At 38.6% G+C, this 24,683-nt stretch overlaps 1 protein-coding gene across 2 annotated transcripts in view; it reads right to left on the minus strand.

Annotated features, from left to right (window-relative positions):
- Nucleotides 1-11,928: 11,928 nt before the first annotated feature.
- Nucleotides 11,929-24,683, minus strand: part of VPS50 (VPS50 subunit of EARP/GARPII complex) — a 133,179-nt gene continuing 120,424 nt past the window's right edge. For both annotated transcript variants that reach the window (XM_032875058.1, XM_032875050.1), the window contains 6 exons: nt 23,206-23,354; nt 22,062-22,158; nt 20,918-21,076; nt 17,390-17,511; nt 15,132-15,321; nt 11,929-12,647 (listed from right to left, as the gene is read on the minus strand). In XM_032875058.1, the coding sequence (XP_032730949.1) occupies nt 12,528-12,647; nt 15,132-15,321; nt 17,390-17,511; nt 20,918-21,076; nt 22,062-22,158; nt 23,206-23,354 (837 nt within the window). In that variant the 3' untranslated portion in view covers nt 11,929-12,527. The remainder of the gene's footprint in view (nt 12,648-15,131; nt 15,322-17,389; nt 17,512-20,917; nt 21,077-22,061; nt 22,159-23,205; nt 23,355-24,683) is intronic.

Genomic DNA, 24,683 nt, shown 5'->3' on the forward strand with positions numbered 1-24,683 from the left:
CAGCTTGCCCCAGGTGGAAGCTTCCATACTCCCATGCCAATGGAAAATATGGAAACTGCCTAAAACGAAGAGAAAGCCTATATGGGCTTAAGGTTAAAAGTGTTTATTAGTGACTCAGAAAAATGTAACACATCTTAGAGACATCATAATGGCTCACTCATTTCCCATAAAGACACATTCTTTTTAGAGAAGTCTAGGAAGTTGACGCAAAGCCAGCTAAACTCATTATTATCCACCTGCAGAACTGTGGAACATACAGCATCACATACGTCTTCAACTGCACAGCCTGAGTGTGAGGCTGATGTGGGTGACGAAATAGGAATCAATGCACACTTGGGGAGGAGGCAGTTTGCCCAAGGGAGGTGAACTATCTAATCCTAATTGCAGGTTCTATTTGTATGACTATTCCGCATTCCAGTTCATCCTTCATTGATCCCATCCCTCCCTCTTTCCAATTTGGGTTCTGCTTGCTCCAGTGAAACTATACCATAGAAGTGGACCTCAGATTGAACACATACTCTATGAAGCTTAGACTGCTAAAGGCAGAGGCACCTGAGGAAGTCTTGCTTTGCCTTGCTGATGGTTTCATCATTCAGGAAGGAATAAGGATGAGTGTGCGTGCACTGCACAACTGTAGGAGGCACTATTCCTAGTGCAGTCCATGTGAGTTCTGCCCCCTGCAGTTGTGTAGGGCCCAACGTGCAGCCCTGGAGGCAGCTTTTTTGAACTTCAAGAACTGATTAATAAAGTGAAGATGAAGAGAATGCTGGAAGAATGGAACCAAATTCCTAGGATTCAGGGTAGCATGGTCAAAAATAGCCCCTGGGCAATAATAACTAATATAGATTATCTCATGTTAGGCATTTTACTAAGAATTTTACATATTTTATCTCATTTAATTCTCCACAAAATGTGACCTACTATTCAATTATTCCAATTTTACAGATGAGCAAACTGAGTTGCAAGGTTAAGTAACTTGTCCAAATTCACCTAGCATGTTAGATACTGAAGCTGAGTTGCTTAACCACTATCCCATATACTGTCTCCCCCAAAGAGAGCAGGTGTCAGAAAATGGTCAGGAAAAGATACCACAGTCCTGTGTCCAGGGACTGAAAGGGAATTCAGCTCTAAAAGAACATTTTAAAAGAGTTGGGGGGTGGGGAGAGAAAGTTTGACTACAGAGTTCCCAGCAATCATTATGATCCTTCTGAGGAAGGAGACAGAATTGTCTGAAGATGATCAGGTGGCTTCCCAAGGAATATTCTGCTCATTTCACTGCAAAAAAATAACAAAAGATGAAAAGAAAGGTGGGTGCCTAACCAGAGTGAAATACAGGAGTGACAAGGGACATTTTAGGAGGTCAAAGCATAGTATGACCTGAGATAAAGAAGCTTCAAGACAACTCTACGTGTTTTTATATCAAGCAGAAAGAAGGAAGAAAACACATCACTGCTTGAAGCATATGGAGTAATATTAATTAGATTTTTTAAAAAAAGAATGTTCATTACAGTAAGAAAGGGAAACATAAACATCATTAAATGGAAATCGAAGAAACTGAGTGTTGCTGGAGGGGCGGGGGTGGGGGATGGGGTAACTGGGTGATGGGTATGAAGGAGGGCACTTGATGTAATGAGCTCTGGGTGTTATATGCAACTGATGAATCACTAAATTACCTCTGAAACTAATAATACCTTATATGTTAATTAACTGAATTTAAATTAAAAAAAGACAAATGGAAATCAAAGATGGGTAATATTCCAAAGTACACAAACACCTAGAGATTTACATGAGTTCAAGTTTTCCTACTGTGATAAGAAAGGAACAAGAATTAGCAAAAATTTCGGCGCAATTATAATTATATGAATGGCGGGGAGATGTCTGCAGTCTGGAATTAGGTAAACAACATTCTAATGTATTGAAAGAAATTAGGCTTCCCACACAACTGTCTGGTGAACTCACCATAGAATACTTGGCAGAATTCAAAAATAAAATATTTTAAAAGTTTGTGAGCACTTAAACATTTAAAATGTCATCATCAAAAGCCTTTATGTGAAGCTTTTGTTGAGGACAAGAATATAAAAATATTTTCACTTTCCATTTTGAGGGAGATTCCCAGCAAAGAATTTCACAAAATTTCCTATTACCTTGTGGCCAAAATGGAAAAATATGGGGAAAGTGACGAAAGGTAGTGCATTCATGGCTCTTATATACTTGTTCAAAGAGTTCTGATTACTGGGGCTGCCTTGTGCCAGGGCAGAGGGCTCTGTCCTTGGTTCTGTCCACTCACACTCTTGCCCACTTGACTGAGGACCTACAAGAAATACTTCCTCCTTGCTTGGACAGCAAAGTAGGACATGCTTCACATTCTAAATGAAGACTCTGGAACCAAAAAATCCCAAACAGGCCGAAATAAGGCCCAAAGTAACAAAATATTTTTTAGATGAAAATTACAGAAGATCTTAAACTGGCATTTAAAACAATCTACTGAACAAATGCTGAAGAGGACAGGATTTTGACAGCACTGAATAAACTTAAGATCTGTAGTGGACTAGAAGTTCAAAGTGAGTTGACATTATGTTTGTGATCTGTTTATCATCAGTCAATGCGGCTACTGGTGGCATTAATGGAGAGGAGACACTTTTTTTTTTAATCAAGCGATAATCTTTATTTTTTTAAATTAACATATAATGTATTATTGATTTCAGAGGTAGAGATCAGTGATTCGTCAGTCTCATATAACACCCAGTGCTCATTACATCACGTGCCCTCCTTAATATTCATCACTCAGTTACCCCATCCCCTCTACCCGCCTCCCCTCCAGCAACCCTCAGTTTGTTTCCTATAGTAAAGAGTCTCTCATGGTTTTTCTCCCTCTCTGGTTTCGTCTTATTTTTCTCTCTCTTCCCCTATGATCCTGTTTTGTTTCTTAAATTCCACATATCAGCGAGATTATATGATAATTGTCTTTCTCTGACTGACGTATTTCACTAAGCACAATACCTTCTAGTTCTTCTATCCATGTCATTGCAAGTGGCAAGATTTTTTTTGATGGCTGAGTACTATTTCATTGTGTATGTGTATGTGTGTGTGTGTGTGTGTGTGTGTGTGTGTGTGTATACATATATATATATACACCAGATCTTCCTATAGCCATTCATCTGTCGATGGACATCTAGGTTCTTTCCATAGTTTGGCTATTATGGACATTGTTGCTATAAACATTGGGGTGCAGGTGCCCCTTCAGATCACTACATCTGTACCTTTGGGGTAAATACCCAGCAGTGCACTTGGTGGGTTGTAGGACATCTCTATTTTCAACTTTTTGAGGAAACTCCATACTGTTTTCCACAGAAGACAATGAGAATAGGTATCATGGAGTGCAGTTTCAAATCCAGGAAGATCTCTGATGATAAGAGCTTTTCAAAACGTGAGTTACCTGTTGCTAGAAATTCTCAGGAAGTAGCTAGGATGAGGAGGAATGCTGTAAAGGATATCTTCCCCTGGGAACAGCTATGGACATCTGTAACTTTTCTAGTAGAAGGTTGCACTAGGTGACCTCTAAACTCCTTACTCGCTTCAAAACTCTTAGATTTTATTCTGGAAGTTTCTCAGCACTTTGCTTTCTTATTCCTTGGGGCTACATATTGAGAACCCTGCTGCCGAGCCCATATGCTGCCCCCAATACAGATTCACTGGATCCTGGGTGAAGAGGATGTTACTGCACTTTGGGTTTACAAAAGACTCCTGGACACTTCCTGCCTGCTTGTCACTTTCCCAACTCTGCAGATCCACTGTGGACTCCCCAAGTTATAGTGAAGAGATTTTTTTTTTTTTTTTGGATGCTCAATTGTTATCCGTTTTTACTATTTTTTGACTCTCCCACTCGTTTTGGCTTAAAATGAAAAAAGCAACCATCAAAATGCCTTAAACCACAAGAGCCAAGTTCCTATTATTATGGTTAAACACCAGCCAAACAACACTGCAAATTGCCAACATGTTGAAAACGGCTGTAATGTGCTCACGGTGAGCAATGGAACTTCACCTATGAGGATCACCTTGGCTTTCCTCTATAAGATGCTTAGAAAAGCACTTAAACCAGCTTCCAACCAGTGAGCTTTTAAACATAAAGACAAAGTACTTACTGAGAAAAGTATATCAGGAACTGCCAAATCTCGGTCCCTGGTGTGCACTAATTATAATCTCATTTACAATTTTATTACTGACACATACTTAAGTCTCAGGGACCAAACTGCAGGTAGTTTGCTTAGAACAAGACTTGTCTCAAAGATTAATGACTCAGAAGGGGTAACCAATGGACCACAGCCCAAATAAATTTTAACACAACCATTCCATTATCTGAAGAAACAGATACCAGGTAGTACATTTGTTTGTTTAGTCAATGAAGTTGGGGGGCACAGGGAGATGTGTGTGAACATATGAGCCTGGAGAGGAAAATATCAGGTCCTTGCATTTATAAATTTACAAACTACAAAGAAATCTACCCAAAGAATTGAGAATACTCTCCTGACAATCTTAAGATACTGATAAATGGCAGGGTTATACCTCCATTAATACCTCTGTTGGTTTTCTGTGCTTCTGTTGCTTTTCTTTGCCTCTCACAGATCCAAGTGCCATTCTTCCTCCTTCAACCCTCAAAGAAGCTGAACTAATGAGTCTAAGAAACTCCTAATTTAAGTGTGAACAAAAACATGCCCACTTATAGACCTCTCCTTCTGTTCCCTAAAACTGGGGCTAGGGAAAGAGGTTGCAATAGGGTGACTGGGATGGAAAAGGAAAGTATGGAGAGAGCTAAGCAGAAAAGAGGGAAGGCAATTCTGCATGTGGGTAAGAGAGCATAGAAGGGACTAAGTGCTGAGCTGCCCAGTGTGGACATTCCTATTATCTGTGGGCCACCTACCACTTGAAAGCCCCAGACTTAAGACCCCACATGGAGAAACCTTCCCCACACCTGAAGTGGAACTGAAGAGAACACCTGAAATTTCCTTAGAAGCTGATATGGCAGCAAAAATACTACCACTGTCATTATGAATCACACCTGAATTTCTTGAGTGTCAGAAGAGGGTCCCTTGGACAGTTAACCAAGAGAATGCATGAAGAAAGGCTCTTGAGCATTTGCCAGTCATAATGGGATAATCACTGATCCTCAATTCCCCAAATCAAGAGATATCACTCACCCATAAAAGGCTCTGCTATTAAATCTGGAAGCACTAAAGTGTGAAGAATCCCACTGAGGACCAGTGTACATTCTGCAGAGTGCCAACTAGCTCCTCAGGAAGGAGGCAAATGTATGGCCAAGGCATGATCCTGGGATACAATTCAGGCAGACCAGCATTCTGAAGAAATATGAGAGGTCCGCCAGTGGCCAACATGTGGATCACACGGCTGCTAGAAGGGTTGACAGGAGGAACACTGGATTCAAGTTCTGATCCCGTCCCTTACAGTGTGACTTTGGGAAAACTGCTGCAGCTCCCTGCGCCCAGTCACCATCTGCACAAAACAAAAGCTCTATGAAGTAGGTACTATTACTGTTTCCATCTTAGAGATACAGAAATACTTTAAAATGATGGCACAGGAGGGTAACTAGAGACTAGATAAGGGGCAAGAGTATGAACTCAGTAGAACCCCAGCCACCAACGCACATCCAGCTCATGCTAAGCTTCCCCTACCACCTGGCTTCTCACTCTGACTGAATTAGCTGCTGAGAGAATCAAAGACCAAATCTCTCTAAAATGATACTCCTCCAGTTCCATGGTCTCATTGCACATGACTCTTGCACCAATAAAAATCTGGGAAAACCTCTTCCCACTCAAGTCAATGTGAAGGAAATGCACATTTGTTGGCCTGTTCAAACATAAAATATTGTCTGAAAACAGTAAAAAAAAAAAAAAAAAAAAGAGGGGGCTTTCTCAGTGGTCTGTCTGAAATAGCTATTCTATAGCCCTGTGAGGGGAAAGGAAGTTTCAGGCAAACACCACCTCTGCATCATCTCATCCCACTGTGTCTTTAAATGAAGTCAGTGTTCTCAAAGTTCAGTATGTAGCAGGATGTTAAAAAATCCACTGCAGGGGCAGCTGGGTGTCTCAGTGGGTTAAACCTCTGCCTTCGGCTCAGGTCATGATCTCAGGGACCTAGGACTAAGCCCCACATCGGGCTCTCTGATCAGTGGGGAGCCTGCTTCCCCCTGCTCCTCTGTCTGCCTCTCTGCCAACTTGTGATCTCTCTCTCTCTGTCAAATAAGTAAATAAAATCTTAAAACAAAACAAAACAAAACAAAACAATTGCAGGGTTCTACCCCCAGAGTTTCTGATTCCATAGGTCTTTGGTGGGGCCAGAGAATTTGCTTGTCTAACCAGTTCCCAGATGATGCTGAGGCTGCTGATCTGGGACCATACTTTTGAGAACCACTGGTCTAGGGCAGTCTATTTAAACACCTCAAGCTTCATCCCAGGCAGTCAGCAGGTGTCAAGGTGTTAAGGAATTGAAGTGAGTTATTGCTTCTTTTTAAACTGCTTATGTTTTGGCTTCCAATGCTAGTGTGCACCTCTCTTCAACAATCTGAGTAATTAATCGTCCTTCTACAATACTGAGAAGTCAAGAAACAAACAGCAATTACATGTCTGACCCAGTTCAAGGAGCTCTGGGGTATATAGAAGCATACTTGGGACAAGCCTGCCGCAGAGACACCAAACAGCACTTCAGGACAGTTTAGGGAAGAATTCTAGTTCAAAGGGCTTGAGTATTTGCATTCCATTTGACCACTCCATCCACCATATAGTTCTGAGTGAAGTAAGATTCTGTGCTAAGTGCTGTGAAGATGTACAGGAGAACACACAGATACATGTTCTGGAGAATTCCCTCCTCTATACAAATTCCTTTCTCCCTGTAGCTGATGGGCCAGTGGAGCTCATTCATTCCTTTGGATGCAGAGATTAAAATTTGAATCAGCATGCCTGTCAGAACAGTTGGGCCCACATTGCCCACATCTCAAAATGCCTATCAAGCATTACTGAGTAAGATTTGTGGCTTTATTCATTTGCGTCTCCTGTTTGGCTGCACAAGGTATCAAAGTTCGCCACATCTCCTCCATCCTCTCCGTGTCCCTTTCCCTGCCCCTTCCAGGTGCTGATACCCAAGACGCTCTTCCGTCAGCCTTCTCCCCTAACACCTGTTCTTCTTTAGTCTCCACTGGAACATGTCTTCCTCTGTGTTCCTGACTCCCACTCCAGAATTCTCCTTTGGGGTACTCCCCAGAATGGAACATGGCTTATATCGTTTATCCTACTAGATTAAAACTCCTGAAGACAGGAACTATTTGTCCAATCCACTAGAGCCCAGCCACAGTGTGACAAAGAACCCTCGAGCTCACTCTGGTTGCCTCAGTGATGAGGTAGCTAGGGAAAGGGCTGCACCAGAAGTCATCTGCCCCAAGGAGATGGCTTCCGCTTCCCAGCCAAGTAACTACGCTGTCCACAGGCCTCAGGTCTCTAGGTGGCAAATTGTTCTCACATTTGCTATTAACGCCTCATGCCACCCCTCCCCCCAATACTATCTCTGCCTGCTCCCAGCCCTGTCTCATTTCTTCTAGTGACAATGCCAAGGGAGTGGGAGACAATGCCTGTTCTTTTTGCTCTCCCAGCCTTATGAGTTTCTCCAAGAAAGCCTCTTCCTTAACCTATCCTGTGTGAAGTAGTAATTGTCCTGAGCTCAATTGCAAGGCAGATGGTAACTCTAAAGGGACGAAACCTCTATGACCAATGCTTATTAACTAAAAAATTAAATTATAAATTAAAAAATTAAATTCTACTTTTCTGCCTCCTAAACAAAGCTTTGGGTTTGCTATATGCTGGTGATTCCCATACTTATATCTGCAGCCCTGACTTCTTCTCCAGACTCATGTGCACAGCTGCCTCTTCTATACCTCCAATGGTGTATTTCAAGGTCACTTAACCTCAGCTGTCCAACTGTTCTTTTGATCATCTTCACAAATCCAGTTCTCCCAGAGACCTCTACTTTCTCAAGCAAAAGTCTTGGAATCATCTTTAATTCCTCTTTTCTCAAACATCACCACAACCAATCAACAAACCCTGTCTCTACCTTTGAAATGCATCCAGAATGTGATCACTGCTTACCATATCCACCAAAGCTCCTGAGGTCTAGGCCTCCATTATGCTGCTCTTGGTTTACTGTATTAGCTTCTTAATTTGTCTCCTTGCTTCAGTCCTCGTCTCCCTATGGCCTTTTCTCAATACCTAGGTAGAGTGATGTTGCTAAAATCTAAGTCAGAAATCAGGTGTCCACTCTGTTCACAATCTTTCAAATACCTCCTATCTGCAAGTAAAATCCAAAGTCCTTTCCATGGTTCACAGGCCTTCACTCTGTGTGACTCCTCCTGTCACACCCTTTCTACTCCCACTCTCTCTCACTTGCTGTGTGGGCCATGCTGGCCTCCTCTGAGAGTTCTCAGAGCAGACACGTTGGCCCTAAGCCTTCACTTCGCATTTACTACTCTCTCAGCCTATGACGCCCTGAGATAACTGCGTGTCTTGCCTCCTCACTTCCTTCCAAGAGAGATCTTCTGCAATCTTCCTTGTTAAAATTCTATTACCACCACTACCACCACCATTCCCTATCACTTCTTCCCTATAGCACCTATTCCTGAAAAGGACAGGTTTCATGCAAAGTACAGCATCTTGGTTGGGTTCTTAAAGGTGGAACTGTGATAGGAAGTAGAAATAAAGTAGACAGCAGGCAGTCAGAAAAATTGTCTTCCAATGGCTAACTGAGGGTGTAATTATACTTTAGTGGAGGCTCCAGAAGGGACTTCTGCTGAAATGGAAACCCTGACTGAAACATCCCTCCTGTCTAAGGCAAAGATTAGTATGCTATTTGTGGTAGTTGGACCAAAATGCCCACAGTATGGAAATGTATTTTCTTTAAAACATAAATTCTTTTGGTTACTGGTAGGTAGAACCAAGAAACAAGGGACTGGGAAAGAAACAGAAAATATAGGTTGTAGATGAAAAAAAAAAATCTCTTTTCTAAATTGAAAGGCTCGGCTCAGTGTGAAAAACTCCGTGAAGAGGGAATCTGGAGATCCTCAGCTGGGTGGGGTCTTCCCAGTCTTGAGATCAAGAAGTAATCACCAAAGGAGTTTATAAAAATGGTTCTTCATCAAAAACAAAAAGCAAAACAAAAACAAATGTTCTAAATAAATCATATCAATAAAAGTGCCAAAGTTCCATAGAGGGATTAGTTATCCTTCGCCAAATTCCTGCCCCTTCCCCTAACATCCCTAGCAAATAAAGGAGAGAATGTAATTATGGGTTTGTTTTCAAACTGAACAACTGATGCAGGTATATTCAGCAATATTCACAAACGGATGCACCAGCCAGAAAAAGTCTATCAGAGTTAATGAACTATTTTTCTGCATTATTTTCAAACGAGTTAAGAATTCTCTTGTAGAAAGTCTGATATAGTTTTGTCCTTGGAAATGTCATGCATCTTGAACTTTCTGATGGCCTTTAAAAATTTGTGGATGGTAAGAACTGAGCAAATATCTTCCATAATTCTAAAAAAGAATATCTGCAGAAAGCTGCACTGGTCTTAATTTTTACAAAGATCATACCAGAGTATTAATAATTTTTTTGTCATTAATCATTCTCAAGAGTTAAATATCATTTGTCTCAACTACTAGGTCTGCATTAAAAATTACTCCAAAGAATAAATATAGAAATATAAATATTTTCCTCTGGAAGTCTTCATTTTGCTCTGAGCACAATCTGCATTTCATCTTCAGGTCCAATTTTTCATTACAAAAGATTAATTATGCTTTCAAAGTGAATTGAATTACAAGTCTTTTTTATGACTACATTTCAGTGAGCAGGTAAAGAAAAAGCTATTCAATCTAACTTAAAGTTTCACTTTAGCACTCAGCTAAATAGAAATTTTCAAAGGAAATTTTGCTTAAAGATATGATAAAACACTATATGGTCCTGGCTTCAAGCAAAATTCTATTTCATTTTGTAAGCTGAGCAGATGAGCTTACTGTTAAAGTGAACTTATAAGATCTCTGTAGGCTTTATAAACTGAAGCAAACTAGTTCACTTGAACTGTTACTTATCTCCCTATCATTTTTAAATGCAAGACGATGTATTTATAGAAATAATCATTCTTTTTCAGGGCATGCTATTTATTTTTATGGGCATGCTCCCATATCAACTTAAAATCTTGAATTTCCTAGGACACTTTCATATGAAAGGTCAAAGTTCAGGAAAACTTAGAAACAAAAAGAAATTTTTGTAACAGTAAAAATTTTGGAATACAGATAATTCCATTTATATTCTCAAGCTTTTAAGTTCTATTTATCTTAAAATTAGTTTCACAGAATGTTATATGGTTATAATTCATTATCACCTATAATGTAACTCTCTTGTTAGTAGGTAATTTCACAACTCAAGTCTCCTGTTACTGGTTTGATGTTAATAAGCACTTATTAAGCTCCACCGAAATGGAAAAAAAAAAAAAAAAGCTTTTTCAAAAATATTTATCAAAGCAGGATATGGGTAAGTTAAAAGTTCTGTCTGACTGCATAGCTGATTCTAACAAGTAATTCTTTTGTCTCAATTCTTATCATCCTGGAAAACATTCTATCCGGTAGGTAATTGCTATTCATGCTACCTAAGGCAAACTAAAATAGAAATTAAAGAAAGCCACTATAAAGTCCAAGTAAAGAAGAAAAAAAAAGCAGCTCCTAATCAACTGAGAAATAAATGAGCTGATTAGCTCTTTACGTCCCAGCTGAATGTGTCATTTAAACACAAGGACCAAGCTTATTTCATATTTGTTTTCTTCTGGCGGCTGCATATGGATAATGGCTACTGGCAGAATCTGCCTTCCAAGTACATACTCTAATGCCACAAGTAGACCATCTCAGCATCAAGTTCATACCTTTTTGTAAGAGGAAAGTTTTACAGCAATCCTGACAGTGAATGAATTGCAAAGTGAGAGGCTGAAAACAAAAAATTCATCATACAGACACACATACTAACACCCACACAGAGATATATTCTAAAAGCGCTTTGTATTACACTACACCAGTTATGAATATCTGCAGGGAAAGGCAGAGTGGCAATCACCTTCTTATTCGCCTCCATGCTTGGACCATGGGCCACCCTTCGTCCTCCACTTTCCTGTCTCAGTTCCCTGTAGACTCACAGGACACAAGGCCCATTTCTCACGAGATGATGCTTCAGGATTCTGGGAGCTACAGGTCATGCCCAGTACACCTGGACCAACACCATGCAAAATTAAGAGTCTTCAACTCTCCAGTCACAAAGAAGATGCAAAAAATTCCTTCACAGGAATTGGCAAGAGTGCATGGGATACTGATTTTTACATTGTATATGTTGATAGAAGATCTCTGGTTTCAAAGCAAAGTACACAGTTACTAAAGACTGAGTTCTAAAGTTTATCCCTAGCTAGTACACATTATTTTACATCTGTGATACAAAGCAGGTATCTAAGAAAGATGAATATAGGACCATAAACTTATGCTTGACTACTAACAGTTCTTTTCTTAAGTCAGCTAAGACAGGTTTTCCCATCCTAAGACAAAAGCAGAATTCAAAGAGAAGAACACTTATGTGAAAAAATCTCCCACATTAAAAAAAAAAAAAAAAAAAAAAAAGAAAGAAAGAAAAGGATAGGGGAAAAAAAAAAAAAGCCACAATCACTATTCTGGGTGCTACTCAGGCTCTGAAAAGGTGCACCCAATGAAATTACTTTTCATCACTGGTACCAAGATGTAAGATCATTAAAATTGTTAGAACACACTGAAAAATTTCATTATTGTTTCATAAATTCTGCCTGCCGTGGAACAGTATCAAAATTTAGTCTCACATAGGCGGATCATGTTAGAGTATAGTATTTATTCAATTTCATCATTTATGATCACTGTTATAACCAAATTAACCCTGACATAAACTCTGACATTTAAAAACACAGAGAACATACTGATTTTTCAGCTATTTTGCTTATGTATACTTTTCAATTCTCATGCAGTGCTCATAATTAGGAGATACTATACATAAACCCTCCCATTTATATATTAAGAACCAAGTAGAGAGGGTAAAAAAAATACCAACATAAATTCATTCTCCGAAAACTGCCCATGGATGTATTATCACTGTTCCTTCTAATTATATACTTACAGTGCATTCTTCATTAAAATGTCTAACTGCAGTCACATAACAATACTTATGACAAGGCAATGATATCACTTCAGAAAAAGAATACAACAAATGAGACTAAAAGTTGAGGAGAAGGATCAGAGCATATAAAAGTCATTTGAGAACACCACACGAACTTCAGTGTTTTCCACTTCCCAGTTGGAAAGAACATGCACAAAGATTTCTTAGCAGACAACAGTCAGGAGTGCATGAAAAATTGGCTTTCATGTCATATATGTTGAGAGAAGATCAATGCATTGAGAAAAAAGAATGTGTTCATTATCTTTTGGGTCTGTCTATATCATCTATAGCAGCTAGAAGTTTTTGTCTTGCTTTCTTATTGATATGGGATCCCAGGCAAACATTTACCAGATTGGTCAGCTGCTTCGTTGAATACTCCTGCTCGGGGGGAAAAAAAAGATCCAAATTTAGTATGCTGAAAGACATGTATTTATCAATGCAAGGAAAGAACAGGCAGATACTCAGTTTTCAGTGGCTAGTGACTGAGCACTACAAATCAGTGAAAAGCAGACAAAATTATAGTTTGGGACATGGACGTGAACTGTTTACTCAACCATAATAATAATAAGGACACTGCAGGATACACCGGAACAGAAAGGACTAGAATCTCTTCAATATGGCAGAGTAATGTGACATGCCTATGCTTTTGTTACTTTTAAGACCACATACGTTATGCTTGTTTCTGTGGAGGTCTTTATTTATGAAGTTACTAAAATACACAGACCTCTCAAATTTTTAAAATGCTACTAAGTAACTATTTTCTGGCACTCTATATTTTGCAAACATTCTAGATGAAAGGGAAAAAAATCTCTAACCAAAGAACAACTTTTCTAACTTACAATAAATGAGTAAGGTAATAAGGATCAGAAAGCTACCGGCTTTTAACCCTTCATACTGTCATTGTAGCCAGTAAGTAAAATTAAGACTAGAAGTCTCTTATGCTGTACAAATCTATTTGGTTCCTGAATTTCAGATAATGAGTTCCTAAGAAAAGAATGAATAGGGATTCAGTAGAAAGGTTTGCATATTGATCTGGTTCTGGAGGATGAATAACAAGAGTTCAGATAAGGAAAGAGAGTCCTATACTACCATCTAGTAAGAAAAGTCATCTGTCTTCACAGGAGGTAACCACCTAAAGAGTTTCAAAATATGAGAAAGAGTTCATTTTAAAACCTCAGCAAACTATTCAGTTTGTGTATCTGAGCTCTGGGAGCACCTGTTAGCATCTGGTAAATTCTCTTAATCAACCAATATTTAACAAGTATCCACTGTCATCAAGCACTGAGCTCGGTAGGCACTGTCCTAGAAGACAGGATATTCGGCTCCTGAGAAAATTTCACTGAATTACAAATATCATCTAGTTGAGGTTCTCACAAAATGCTAAGCTAAAATTTTGGTGTACTACATTAAAAGAGGAAACTCAAAAATAGGTATCATTCTTCTATCAAATAATGGATATCTAGGATCTGTGCCTTTCTTCTTAGTTACTTGTACTCTTTCCCTAGACACCTTCCTCAATAGCAACCTCAAAGTGTTTCTAGCTTACTTTACTAAATGGATTCCAGCAACATTCAGCAGCCCATCTGTTCCTGGTTTAGCATTCTGGTTTTCAAATGTCAGAAGTCAATGGGACTAAAAGGGACAACATTTTTCTCAATTCTGGTGTACCAATCAAAATCACTGAAAATAATATTACATTTCCACTTTGCTCCCAGAGATCTGAAACTGACCCACGGTGGGCACATTTCCATAAAACTCAGGCTAATATTCATTTCTTTTTTCTAGAGTGCTGAAACCAGACTGGATGAGGCTGATAAAGTAAATATAAATAATTCCTTATTTCCTTACCCAGTCAAATAAAATAAAAATTTACTTAGCTTTTACCCATGATGTTTATAGCTTAAGTAAATGTGATCACTAGAGTTACTGAAGGAATAAAACGAGGTGATAATTTTAATACTTCCCATATTTTCATTAAGTCTGTCTTCCCATACTGCCTATCTAAACGAATGATAGAACAATCATATTAGGAAAGCCCCCATACTGAGCATGTTCTGGTGACACATGTTGAATTGAACTGTGTCAAAAATGCAGCATCCTAAATAACACTTAATAAATAATACTTTTGGAGCGCCTGGGTGGCTCAGTGGGTTAAAGCCTCTGCCTTCGGCTCGGGTCATGATGCCCCACATCAGGCTCTCTGCTCTGTGGGGAGCCTGCTTCCTCCTCTCTCTCTCTCTCTCTCTGCCTGCCTCTCTGCCTACTTGTGATCTCTGTCTGTCAAATAAATAAATAAAATCTTTAAAAATAAATAAATAAATAAATGAATGAATGATACTTTTCTCTACTTATCTATATATCAACACAAAAGAAAAACGATCGTATCTATACTCAAGGTAAAATCTAATGAAGGAGGAAGTTAAATGTAGCCATTTCAATATTAATATAGTCACTCATCACTAATATATGTCAGTGTGGGCAGGACGACACCAACTCATTGTTGAGAGCTATAAGGTTTAAGTTATATAATAGACATTAGCTTGTGAATCACTTCAATGTTGCTGTCTTCAATTTGGCTTGATGTTAACCAACTTCAGCCTTTTCCCACAACACAGCTGCAGGATAAACACAGCTAAAGTTCAGACTCTGGCTACCTTTCCAGATAATTACTGTTGCAGTTCAGAAAGATCTCAAAGGGATTTGATTACGCAAAGGGCACTGCACAGACAAAGTGTGAATATGGTAAAGAATCAGCTGATGCTTTATATTCACTCCCATGATTTTGAATTATATAATACACCAGACAAGAATGGCACAAAGGAAAAGGAATAAAAACTTAATTAACTGTTTTCCAGCTCTCACCCTGTGCTCTTTGATCCAGCGTTCCATGTCATTCTCGGTTAGATAGTAGGCTTTAATATAGGTTTCCACAAATTCTTTATCAGGAATAGGTCTAATATCTGTTAGTTTTTCAAGTTTCATTAAAAACTGTTGAAAATCCAATTGCATCAAGGCACGACCCTCATTACTACACTTCTTGACGTTGGCATATCTAAGATACACAATAATAAAAAACCAGAAATGAAGCGATGGAAAAAGAAAACTGTAGGTACTCAAACTCTTCGTTAACCCGTGTCTGGACAGATTCTCCAGAAATGAGAGGGTTCTAGGAAAGAGCACATGAGCCTTCTGTCAGAAAGACCGAGCTGCGTTGGGGCCCTCAGCTGTCATTTTGCCTACGGGGCCTCAGCTTCCTCATTCACAAAGCAAAGAGACTGATTAACTTCTGAAGTTCTTTGCTGCTCAACAGTCTACAGTGCCCACCCCCCAACCCCAGTCAATAAACATAATCAACTGTAAGAAAGTTAAACTGGTCTTCCAGTAAATCTGGCTGCCAAGAATTATTTCTAAGCTGGGCTATGAATACTCCAAAGGAATCTTAGTTTCATAAAACTGTTCAGTGTTGTTAACTACCAGATGTAAAGGAAACAAAAGCAGTAATTCCCCCATGGACTGTCAGCTGAACCTAAGAAACATGTGAGCATATAAGCAAAAAAAAAGGATATACATACTTGTCATAAACTTTATAGACTTATTCTGACACCCCACACTACTGAAAACCTGTGTATTCTAAGGTGGAGTAGTAATAAGAATATATTAACCCTAAGAGTACAACATGTTATTACTCGTAAGTCAGTGTCTCATTCCTTAAATAACATAAAATGTGGAGAATCCAACCGCAGGAATGCGGTACTTCCCCTAAGGAAATTTACAAGGACACTGAAGCGCAGATTATTAGAAGTGACCAGGCTTTACTGTTTTGTTTTGTTTTAATAAAAAGTGTTTTGCACAGAAATATAACATTATTCACTTTTCTACTTTATTAAACAAATTTATTAAAAATACTTTTCAGTTTTAACTGTTGACACAGAGCCATTCTGTGATTTCCAGCAACACTGGTTTCAATACAGAGTGCCAAAATTGTTGTCAGCTTGTCACTGTCACCTTCCCACTCTCTAATACATTCTTCTTTATATCAAAGAAGAAATGAAAAGAAATCAGATAAACGAGAGTGTGAAATTTCAACTGAATGTGCAATTCCAGACCACTGTGAATGGTCTCTGAGACAGCAGCTTGCTTCCCAAACATAGTTTATATTCTAGACATAAGCATCGTCTCTGAGTAAGTGGGAAAATTAATATTGATAGATCTTCAAACTCAACATATGGAAGATTTATACAGTTTACAGTGATATAATAATGATACCACTAACAGACATAGTGGTTATGAGACCTGATTTTGCCATCAGAAGTTCATAAACCTTCTTGGTGTTTGAAAACTGTGTGAACCTGGGCAATTTATTTAATTTCTTGATTTTCTGAGGTTTTCTCCTTGATAAAACAGAGAGAATGGTTCTATCAAAGAGCTAATGTTAGTGGGGGATTTGGGGGGTAAGAAAAGAATAAATGAAACAAGATGGGATCAGGAGGGAGAAAAACCATAAGTGACTCTTAATCTCACAAAACAAACTGAGGGTTGCTTGGGGGAGGGGGTTTGGGAGAGAGGGTTGGGGTTACAGACATTGGGGAGGGTATGTGCTATGGTGAGTGCTGTGAAGTGTGTAAACCTGGCGATTCACAGACCTGTACCCCTGGGAATAAAAATACATTATAGGTTTATAAAAAAATAAAAAAATTAAATTAAAAAAAAAAAGAGCTAATGTTAGGATTTGGTGATAAAATCCTGTGAAGTGCTTGACCCAGTAAATGATACAGAGTGCTCAATAACTGTTATGCATAATCATCATAATAATTATATCATTAGGCAATAATAACTATTATGAGTTTAACTTTCAGATAACCATGAGATGCTATTTTACACTGTCCCCTACTAGCTGGTTCTAGCTGGTTACTAGCTCATTCTAAAGCACAGACAGCAGAGGCACAGTGGGATTTAAGGTTTCTTCAATAATGTTCTAAAGTCAAACCTGAATTATTATAAGATTGTCTGCTGGCCAAGACTTTCTCTACCTATTCTATCTGGTAATGACAACATACAATGTGATCTGTACATTACAATTTGTCACTGAAGGATCAGATAACGCTTTCATGAAAACTTACCCTTCCACAACAGTTCTGTTGGCCAGCCGTATACAGTGTTCCCAAAGTATATTAGACACAGGCAGGGGTATCCGAACTCTCTTAGAAACCTCATTTAACCTCCTGTTAAACTGCTCAAATTCCTAAGAAGACAAAAATTATGGCCATATGAGAATACAATTATAATGCTGTATTGCTTTCCCATCTTCCCGGCAAAGAAGAAGATTTAGAAAGACTCAGAATCAAACCAAGTAATACAAAAAGAGAATACAAATATAACTTGGACTTTTTAAGTTACTTTACATTGTATAAACTATGTTGTGATACAGAGCACACGACATTTCATCTCCAAGGAAATAAGTGTCATTAATAGATTAAGCAATGCTAACAATGTTCAAATGCATCTTCATCTCAAATTTTTCTAGTCATGTCAGTATGGATTAAAAGAGTTTAATAACCTAATATGGCTTTAAAATGATCTTCAAGAAACCCAGTTTAAAAAAAATATTTTGATAAGCTTTCAACTCAGAGTGAACTGTGAACCCTCTGTAATTTGAGGCTATACTCCTTAGAGAATAATCGAATAAACTATTCTCTATCTTAAACATTCTTTAAAAGTAAATTAGTTATTATATTCCAAATGATTTGAAAGCAATGAATAGAAAATTTTTAGTGCAAAGGAAAAAATAAAACATAAAATTCTTCCTATTTCCTACAGAAAAATAGTATTTTTATTACTTATTAGGAACTTTCATGATACCGCTCTACTAAAAATAAAAATGTATGTAGCTAATTTAGACAAATTCTAACAATTTCATGAAAACAAACAGTTTACCCTTCAATAAATGTATTTCTAGTTTCTTTGGACTACTGTCACCTAAATATGTTCAATTTCAAAAGTAAATGCTATCGCTCCTTCCCTGACAATACATTTCAAATGAATTTAACAAGATTTAAAATGGCATTTTTTTTTCTTTAGTTTCCTCAAGACAGCAGGTACATAATGCTTAACAAGTCAAGAGTGACATGTGTTCAAATTCTCTAATAACACACAGGAGGGAAAAAAAAAATCTAATCTAATCATCACCACTCAAGCTACCACATGATTACTTATCATCCTTCTGCTTTTCTGTTAATCACAATTTTTTAAATTTATCTTTGACAGTTAATTGCTTTTAATTATTTATTAAAAAGTGAATTTTCAATCCACCAAGCTTCCTTTTTGAAATTCAAAGTTAAATAAATAATTGCTCTTCATCCTTTCCATTTTATGAATCTAGAGGAACACTAGTATTTGCTATTGTATTTATGCTTCACTGTAGTAAACCCTGCTTTAGATTTCCAGTCACGATTCAGTGCTTTCACGAATATTTTTTAAAAATAAAGTTATATGCTGTGGCACCTGGGTGGCCTGGTCACTTAAGCATCTGCCTTCGGCTCAGATCAGGATCCCCGGGTCCTGGGATGGAGCCCTGCCTTGGGCTCCCTGCTCAACAGGCAGTCTGCTGCTCCCTCTCCCTCTTCCCCTCTGCTCCTGCTCATACTCTCTCTATTGCTCTCAATCTCTCTCAAATAAATAAATAAAACCTTAAAAAAAAAAGTTATATGCTAACTGTAAACAATGTCATTCTACTCACTGCTAACTTCAATGTTCAAGAATGTTTGTTGTTAAATGAACAATAAAACCATTTCATTTTACTTAAGATTTTTGAGGGGCAACAAATGCAGATTGCTTTTTACCTAAAGGTTTGGATTTGGAAAAGTAATAGAACAAATAAAAGTTATATAAGAGCTTCTTTAGGAGAGGTTTTAAGCTGCTAAAAACTGGTTCAGGTTAATAATCTTAATAAGTTTGGTTCTTTCTTACAGTATTAATGTTTCTTATAATTAAAAATAACTAGGCGCGCCTGGGAGGCTCAATCTGTTGAGCATCCGACTCTTGGTTTTGGGTCAGTCATGATCTCAGTCGTGGAATCGAGTGTCATATCCAGCTCAGTGCTGAATCTGCTCAAGATTCTCTCTCCCTCTCCCTGCTCATGGTACACACGCTCTCTCTCTCAAATAAATAAAATCTTAAAAAAACAAACAAACAAAAAAATAACAAGAAAAACTAAGGCTCCTTCTAGTATATATATTCACTGAGTGCAGAAATCTCTGTCTTCTTGCTTCCCTATGAATACCATGGATGGCGTGCCATAAAAAAATAAAATCAACTTTTCAAAACCAAAATTGTTTAAAAAAAAAGGGTATGAGATTATTTATAAAATACATTTGACTATCACATTCCAAATTAAGATTCCCAACTGAAGTTTTATGGGAACCCTAGAAATCAAAGTTCTCCCAGGGAGGCAATTACAGAGCACCCTCAGACCCAACAGTAACCCCTAGACACTGCTAACTTTTCTCCCACCCTTAGTTCCGGAGTACTCTGGGGAGGGTCTCGCAGTCTCCATTACAGAGTTCCAGGAGGTCACCAGTCAGAGAGATGATGAATTCCACCACTATCTCTGTTCTGATCTCTGGCTTTGCTTACTGGTTCACAAGTGTTCCAGCTACCATCTGTTGCCCTGACTAAGCAGTAAGAATGTTTGTGTGAATGAGAGAAAAGCCAAGAGCTTAAGAAGGGCCAATTTTCTTTTCACTAACAAATATGAAAATCAAGACTTTTCTGAAAGCGTTTTTCATCTCCTCAAATGCCCTTGCTTCTCCTCAGATATCCACAAGGCTCATCTCCTGGCTTCCTTCGGGCTGCTCCCCAATTCTCACTTCATCTCCTGATAAGTATCCCCTTCTGTGACCACACATAAATAAACAATATTGCTCCCAAACCACACCTTGCACTCTCTATCCCTCCTCTGCTGCTTATTAATTTTTTCACAGAGCTATTAATTAATTGACATATTTTATCTTAATTTAGGTCTTTACTGTTGTCTCCATACTGGCATGTAAATTCCCTGGGGATATGTAAATTCCTTAATCACAACTATGCTGTCAGCACCTAGATCAGTGTGTGGCACATGCAGGTGATCTATAAATATCTCTTGATGCATAAAGGACAAGAGGTGTACAATTGTTCCCAGGAAACTTTAAATGTAAGTTTTAAATGCAAATGTGTTTTCATGACACATTGCAAAAGTAATGTAATTTCTGTAAAAACACAACAACGATAACACAGAATAATCAGGGGCTTGGTCTCTTGCTAATAAAGCTACACAACTACAGAAACGTCTAATTAAATAGAAATATCTTCTTGTCACCATAGTCCTGGTTATTGAAATTACTTAAAATGAAAGTCAGCCAAGACATCCCAATCAAACTCTAATTCAAGATGGGAAATTAGTGAGCAAAACCAAAAAAAATCTATGAAGAATTCTTGGGTCTAAAAGAACACAAAATTCAAAAACAAGTCTATTCCAATTCAGAGGCGTTAATACCATGATGCTAGAAATGTGGTCATAACGATAATCTCACTACTTCAGAGCAAGTGCAATGACAGGAACAGTTCTCCCGGCAGACTCATCTTTAACAAAGGCGTTTCCGCGTACTTGCCTTCAGCAGTGCATCTACATAGATGTTGTGCTGTGACATAATTTCTTTTACGTCCCACTTCACATTAGCCATCAGGAGCAGCATCTGTTCATAATCAATAGCTTTACCGGCTACAATCCAATAAATTGGTTTGCGTAGTTCACTGGCAGTCGAGACTGTCTGAAATACATTTCATAGAAAGGAAAACAAATATTTTCTAAAAGTATCAAGTTTATAAAAAATATTTTGTATCTATTTCGAGTATACATCACATCTAAAAATAAAACATACACAACTGGATATTTAAATTATGAAAACACTTCAGTTCGTTGGCAAAGGACTTACTCAAAACACTTTTGAGACAATCAACTTGAGGTCACTGATGCCACAACAATAAAAGAACCACAGATTCTCATGGAGATGAGCAAATATCTCCCATGTTTTTTCACTTCTGTCCATTTCTACTCTACCTGCCCCATCAGGAGATTTTGTCATCTCTCAAATGTATACTCATGACAGCCTACAAGCCAGGCTCCCTGCCCACAGGCCTGCCATCTACTGCTGCCAACCCCTCTTTCTAAAACACATACTGAACAGGCCACTTACGGTTTCAAATCCTCTGGTCCCTTCCCAGTACCCCGCAAACAGAGCCCACCTCCTGGCTGAGAGCACTACGCACCAGTGGCTCCTGCTTCTTACTCCAGCTGTCTCTCTCACCACTGGCCCCTTCCCCTGCTCTGACAGTCTTTGAGTTCTAGGGAGCTGACTTGCACCAGGCTCTCTCTCACTGGCTGGTCTCCTGTGAGCCATTCCCTTAGCTTGCAATATACTCCCACCACAGCCACCTGCCCTGGTTTAAACAACCCTCCCCCAGACAGCCTTTCTAGAATACCTTCTCCCAATGACACCTCCTTTCCTCCTCCAGCCAACGTTAAAAACCCTGCTGCTGTTTCTTTCCCCTTATCGTACTTTATTGTAAATACAGTTGTAATGTGCATTGGATGAAAAGGTATAGGAGCTGCTCATAAGTATTAACTTACTATGGGAATTCATGAGTGAATAAATGTATGTTAATTGCTCTCCTGGAATCTGGAGACTGGCTACCAGTTAAAAATCCCCAAATAATGTGCTCCCAGCTGAAATGACATCCAAGAGTGTCTCTGACCTGAGAATAAAACTGCTGAAGAAAGGGCTTTTTGACTGCAGGCATCACGGCATCCAGATGGGGTTGAAGGAACTCAAACTGTTCAGCCAAGAATACCCTACAGGGAATAAAGAACGCACTGCATAAGCAGAGGGTGCGATCCATGGCCTGTCAAGACTTCTGTGCAAGTCACCTTTAAGATCTCTAAGCACAAGTTCGACCGTTAAAATTCCTCTCCACTTGAGTGAACTACCTTGTATTAGCTCATTTACAACCTACCCAAAAGTTACTGCTGAGCTTATCACGGATTGGGAGAAGAGGTGGAAGAAGGAGACTTCAAATAAACTGCTCGGAAATCACAAGCTGTACAGCTAGGCTGCTCTGCGTGTGACACAGAAGCACAGATCACGGGAGAGATGGAAGAAAAAAATTTAACAGGCTTTTTTTTTTTTTTTTTTTTAAAGGATTTCCTGTAAGGATCCCATTTAATTATATAGAACAGAGAGTTGAATTCACAGATTTAACATCTGGCTGGCACATCTCCTAAGTAACCTCATGCAGCAAACTGTAGCTTGGCTGAGATATACGCGTGAACTTCAGGTCAGGAGGCTGGTGTGCGGGAGTGGAGTCATTTGCACTGAGATTTGTCAGCAGCTGCCCTGTTTTTCTCTACTTTTTGTTATGTACACAAAAACTCTTAACTGATGCTGGACTACATTTTATAGAAGAAGTCATGTGCTTTACCTGTATTAAAAATGGGGGATTTATAAAGGTCAGGAAGTATTCCTGCTGATGTCGAGGGCTAACTATATTTAACACTAAACTGACGCTGTAACTAGTTTCTCTAGAATCACAATTTGGTAGGAAAATATAAAGTATGCTATGATGTGGTTACTTTTTTGTAAAGTTTTACTTTAAAGCAAGGATCATGTTGCTCAAGACTGAAACCTAAAAGATTTCCCTTTTTCCACTGACGTAACTGAACACCAACCATGCAGTTTTAAAAAATCGACTGGTGATCTATTTCAGGAGAGACTTCTCAGAAATAAATAAGTGACACTCAGAAGTAGGAGAAGGATGCAGCTAGAAATCGAATTACACAGTGCTTACTTTTATAACTTTTCTTAAATACTTAAAGGCAAAGCAACAGGTTTTAACAACTTACAAGGATTCTGTGGCTACCACTCTTTCCGCCAACCCATACAACGTATCCCCAGATGTCAAAACCACCAGGTGACTGAGGTGTGGGCTTGGCACTTTCTCCTTTCTCTCTTCTGCTGCTGTGAGGGTGGCAGCAGGATCAGCTGAAACTTCCTGAAAACACAACACATGTGCACACACAGCGTGAAATCAAATCTAAGAGTAATAAACCATGTGGTTTTACAAAACTGGACCTGTAATTAAAATACTCGTAGGCATGCATATTAATCACATTTAGTTTCCGTTCTTTCTTTTCCTTCTTTTATATTTTCTAACTACTGGAAATTTCCTTTTTATACTAAGTGAAAACGATCCAACTCCATATGCTATTATCTGCGCATGACCTAAAATCGGCCAACACAAGCAATATTTATGAATTGGAAGATGTTTCATAGCAACAATAGCAAGATGCCCTTCGAGAACCTGTAAGTGAGGAAAGAGAGACAGTCTCTGGAGGACTGAGCTGGCACATTCCAAAATTATGGTGTGGCTAACCATTTCACATCCACACTTCAATCAAGGTAACCTTGGTATAATCTCAAGAAGGCAGGACTAGAATGTATTTATAAACTGAAACTGAGCTAACTGGGTTGGTAGATGTCTGGAGTCATGTTACTGGTGAGAAGGAAGGTGGCTAATGGGAATCAAAGAAAGGGATGCCCGAAGAGCAGGGTGTATTGATTTTAAAAGATCCTCCAAGAAAATAAGGGTACAAAAATTGGATACAAACAAATCTAAAAGTGTACAAAATGTAAATCTTGATTACTTCTTAAATGAATTATATAGTCACAAATCTCCAACACTTGCCTTATGAATGAAAGGACTCTGGGAGCATAACAGGTTTATAAATTTAGCGAAATGGAACTAAAACATTATAAAAACTTCCAAGTTAGAAAATGGTTTTATTCTTCTTTAGTTCTTTTTTGTATCCTATCTTCCACAAAAGATATTGTTTCTCTTCAATCTCTAATTACTCAATTAGCATTTAAAAGTTATTTTGGGAACAACTGTGCTTTCTCTAAGGGAGAATTGGGATAAGGAAACTATGCAAGTTAATCAAAGTCACAGCTCCATTATTTATTTTCTCCTACTAGAAAGGAAAATAATCACCCGTCTCCTGTGCGCGTGCATGCACACACACACACACACACACACACACACACAGTCATAAAATGGCTGCCTGTGCTATTTCATTTAATGCCAGTGTTTATGTAATCACCATCTACCAGACTATTTAAGTGAGGAACCCTGGAATCATTCGTGTCTCCCCTTTCCCTCCCCACTCCATCATGCCTAAGCACACACCTCTCCTTTGTTTCTTCCTGTCACTGCTTCTTCGGTACCAAGGCCCCACAGCATTCTTACATGAACTAACAGTCCCCAAATAGAGACCTCTCCCTCTGGCTTCTCCTATTTCTACTTCATGCTGCACTCAATTCACTG

Source organism: Lontra canadensis, unplaced genomic scaffold (genome assembly GCF_010015895.1).
Source record: "Lontra canadensis isolate GAN:19392208 unplaced genomic scaffold, GSC_riverotter_1.0 scaffold2, whole genome shotgun sequence".
Lineage (NCBI taxonomy): Eukaryota > Metazoa > Chordata > Mammalia > Carnivora > Mustelidae > Lontra > Lontra canadensis.